Raw genomic sequence first — 4,248 nt, 5'->3', positions numbered from 1 at the left:
GAATGTAAATTGGTTAAATGATTTACGCTGTTAACATTTATTTATAGCAAGAAATTTATTTGTTAGTTTGGGGTGTGGTTGGAGTCTCGCGAATCGGAATTCGCGACACAAGGAGCCTTTTTCACGAACAGCAGTGTTTACTCTATAGGGAAAGGGGCCTTTTCTAGGCCCCCTTCCGTGAAAAGGTGGCCTAACAAAGCCCATCTTTGCAAAGCAGTATATACTTGCCTTGAAAGGTATGCTCAAATTTACACTTGCATTTTGGAACATCTAATTCTCACGAATTACAGAGATTGCTAAGCGCTGAATTTTTTAGACTGGAAATCAGCTTAAAGAAGACAGAAGTTCTCTACCAACTTCCACCTCAGGAGGGTTACCTTCATCCTTACATCTAATCAGCGCCCCAGCCATAACGCTGCTAGTTTCTTTGGGAAAACACGTAGAGCCAGTCTCGAAGACAAGGAACAACGCAGGAAAAACCGTACCTCATCAATACGCCTGAGAAGACTTTCCTCAATGCCTTTTACAGCTTAACTTGTCTATCCCGCATTGGCCTTTTAAGTTATCAGCGTGTCTGTTGCATGTTTGCATATAAATATGCTTCACGGAATTACGCCTAATGGCTAGACGTATTTATTCAAAAAGTGACTGAGGAAAAGTCAAATGTTTGCGAGTAATCTTTGTTCTTTCTACTTATGACACTTTGATTTGGTTTTACGACACTCTGATTTGATTTGTTTTTTGGTTTCTATTTCATCTTTCACGAATTCATTTCATTTTTGATTTCCTTTTCTTATTTTGTCCCGTTTTTTAATTTCTTCAAATTTCGAAAATTATCTAGTGCTGCAAATGTCGAACACCTTTGTATGAGTCACCATGGTTGACATACGGTTATCAAATGTGTCATTCCTATTGCTCGTTCACTAGAGGTTCGTTCTCTCTCTTCCTGGACTTATTAACACTTACCATTCATTTGTTTTTCTTGGGTTTTCCAAATAATTCAAATATAATTACTCACTTTGATGTCCGGAATGATTATGTTTTCCATAATTTACAGAATTCCGGTGAATACAAATTATAAATCATTTTCATCACATGTATAAAAATTATATATATATGCTGATTTTTTAGAATGGATGCAATAACAGAGTCGCCCGGGCGGTACTGGCCTTTATCCCACAAATATGATACGATAGACAGGAAATATAAGTTTTTTAAGGCGTAAGTTTTTTTATACTATTGAATATTGTTGGAGAGAGTTCAAAAACCGGGAGGGTCACAAGTTTCTGACGTGGTGTAATAGTCCTTCATCGGACTGCATTCCGATTGAATAGAAGACTGTGCAGGATACTTTTATTTGATTTTTAATAATTTTAGTACTAATGCTTATCGGATGGAAGCATATTATCCATTGATACGTTTTGGTCGTACCTCTTATTCACCCGCTCAACGCGTTGTCACCAATCCAAAGTTCCAGGTAGTTCAGTTTTCATATTAGCGTAGCAAATCAAACTTGGTTTTTACTATATTTTTATTACATTCCTCAAAAAAATGAATAGAGGATTCTCAGATTTCATTCGGGATTGAAATGGATACCGACGAATTTACGACCGATTTAAGTGTCAAGGAGGTACTTTTTATCACATAATGTTAAGAAGTATAGTTCAAACTCACGAGACATTGCAAGTGAACCAGATTAAAATTCTTTTAACGCAAGTAATTCATTAAGGAAACACTTACTACAGTCAGCGATTTGTCGGATGATATATTGTTGACAGTATTTGGTTATTGTCATCCGATTGATTTGATCCATGGTTGTTCTTTGGTTTGTCGCCGTTGGAATTATTTGGCGAATTATTCCAGTTTATTTACCGAAGTTCGGGTGTTAGTTAACGATTTCTCACTGGAATATGGCAGTGTGAAAATGTTCTTTCACAGGGTAAGCTTTATACTAATAATTTTTTTGCCTGAAATACCTGGTAACCAGTGTGGGAAGTTTTCGTGTTTTATGGGTCATGATTAATTGAAGCCACGAGGATAGACTTATCGTCTTGAATCGTCTTACTTTGAAATTTTGCTTTGAAATAACTTGTCTTCTGTTTCACACTTTTGTTAATTGATGAATCAGGATGTAAATATCCGTTCACTTTTTTTTTCGCATATTTCTAGACTTCGCATATTTCTAGATTTCGCATATTTCTAGACTTCTCAGTATCTTCGAAAACTGTGCATTGATTGTTCACTGCCTTTGCCATCTGCCGAAGTTAACGCATTGTTCGATATCTGTTTTCCCAATGTCATCCATTTGGATCTTGGCTCTTTTAAGGGTACAAATTGAAATCGCCTTACTTGACAAGATACTTGATATAAAAAGAGGAGCTAATATAAAGTGACTTTAGTAAGAGTTGATTTCCTCCAAATTTAAACATGCAATTTTTTTCCAAATGAATGTTTCTTTTTTTTTCAGAAATGAATACCACATTGTTGAAAAAGTTATCAAATTGCTTCCCCAACGTTGAAACTTTGCATATGGAAAAAATAGAACGAGTATGATTTATATGTAAAATGCATGAAATATCTCATCACCATATAGTATACCACAATATTTGGTATTAATATTATTATCACTGTATTACTTAAATGGATTTGATTACTTTTCAGATCACTGTTTTGAACATTTAATTTTTAAATGTTTAACATTACAATTTAGACACCATTTACTATAAGCAATTTTAGTTTAGGGTTTAATAATGTCGTTATTGATATTCACGATTTGCATGTTATATTTTTTAGAGTTCCAGGTGTGATGATGATGCACAGGAATGGGAAGAGACATTGAAAATGTTGTTTGAAGATGAAAGCATTTTTCCGAAAGTGCAAAATTTCTTTGTTGGTAATGTTACTGCTTACTGCTTGGGAAACGATCCAAAATTGCCGGTTTACAATCGTCCGCTGAATTTATTGCATATTTACAGCGGGATGGATGAAATGGAGTACATCGGGATGAATGAAGTTGAGTAAGTCTGCTTATGAAGATTACTCGTTAGCCGTCGAGTTTGGTCATTTTTGAAAATAATCTTATGACACCATACTTTGGAATCTGTTGTTTGAAGATCATTTAGCTTCAAGCTCATTAGTTTACTATCACGATAATTGGCGGTATTACAGACATATCTGCTAATACTATGCTTTTCAGTTTCAGCGTGATTAGAACTTCTCCGTGGCGGTCAACTCTTACAGAACTTCATCTTGGGTGTTATATTACAAACGACGGTATTGAATACATTGGACTTTTGCAAAATTTGAAAGTTTTTTCGTGGGATCGGAGCCGTCATATAGTCGATGAAGAATTTGCTTATATAAAGGCAAGAAAAGAGTCGAAAATATGACATTGAAGCTATCAATAGTATGAGGGTAGTACAAATCAGACTGTTATAAATGAGGAGCGTGATATATTTTCATAAGTTCCACTCAAAGTTTCAAGTCTCCCTAATTTTCCAATCTGTGTTGACTAAATGACTCATTCTTCCAGCTTTACAAAGGTTTAACGAAATAGTTCGATAGTTTCAGTGTACAGTGCTTTCTATTTGTTCTGAATGTGATTTGATCTAACATTTTTCTAATTAGCAAATGTTTTAATATTTTCATATGTTTCAATAACATCTTAATACAATTATTTTATCTTAATACAATTATTTATCTTAATACAATACAATTATTTTAATAATTTATTTTCATACTTCCAATTTTACAATAAGCATTATGAAAACAAGTACCGTTTTGGTTTTCTACACTACTTTTTGCATATTGCAGAATTTATACAACTTGGAAGAGCTAAGGGTATTTCTCGGTGGTGAAAATTGTTTTATTTCGTCCGTAGGTATGACTGCCTTGTTCACTTTGCCCGATGAAAAACCCGAAAAGTCATTCCCGTACAAACTTAAGCATTTAATAATCGGAAATTATTTCCAAACCAGTGGCGATCTTCTTCAAGCCATCGATCGGAGGTGAGTTAATTTCCGGCAAAAAATATATTTGGGCCAATCTCTTCCTTATCCAATTTATAATAATTTTTATTGTAAATGTGCTGTTGCGGTAACTAGTTATGATCTATTGCAGTTGTCCAGATTTGCAAACACTTGGTCTACCTTTTAATGAAATTTCATTCTTCAAGGATGAAATTATGCCTTTCATTATTCATAATTTCAAGTAAGTGATTTCTTATCATTGGTTTATCGAAATATTTGA

At 34.2% G+C, this 4,248-nt stretch overlaps 1 protein-coding gene across 1 annotated transcript in view; it reads left to right on the top strand.

Moving 5' to 3' along the window:
• Nucleotides 1–758: 758 nt before the first annotated feature.
• LOAG_17391 (hypothetical protein) overlaps nt 759–4,248 on the top strand; it is a gene marked incomplete at its 3' end in the record, with an annotated part of 5,229 nt that continues 1,739 nt past the window's right edge. Inside the window, exons 1-10 of the mRNA XM_020450053.1 lie at nt 759–929; nt 1,132–1,221; nt 1,378–1,477; nt 1,730–1,939; nt 2,204–2,327; nt 2,468–2,547; nt 2,794–3,017; nt 3,197–3,365; nt 3,814–4,007; nt 4,120–4,209. Coding sequence (XP_020306319.1) covers nt 1,133–1,221; nt 1,378–1,477; nt 1,730–1,939; nt 2,204–2,327; nt 2,468–2,547; nt 2,794–3,017; nt 3,197–3,365; nt 3,814–4,007; nt 4,120–4,209 — 1,280 coding nt within the window. The 5' untranslated portion in view covers nt 759–929; nt 1,132. The remainder of the gene's footprint in view (nt 930–1,131; nt 1,222–1,377; nt 1,478–1,729; nt 1,940–2,203; nt 2,328–2,467; nt 2,548–2,793; nt 3,018–3,196; nt 3,366–3,813; nt 4,008–4,119; nt 4,210–4,248) is intronic.

This window comes from Loa loa (genome assembly GCF_000183805.2).
Source record: "Loa loa unplaced genomic scaffold supercont3.69, whole genome shotgun sequence".
In the NCBI taxonomy this organism is placed as follows: domain Eukaryota; kingdom Metazoa; phylum Nematoda; class Chromadorea; order Rhabditida; family Onchocercidae; genus Loa; species Loa loa.
This window is presented reverse-complemented; position numbering and strand designations above follow the sequence as displayed.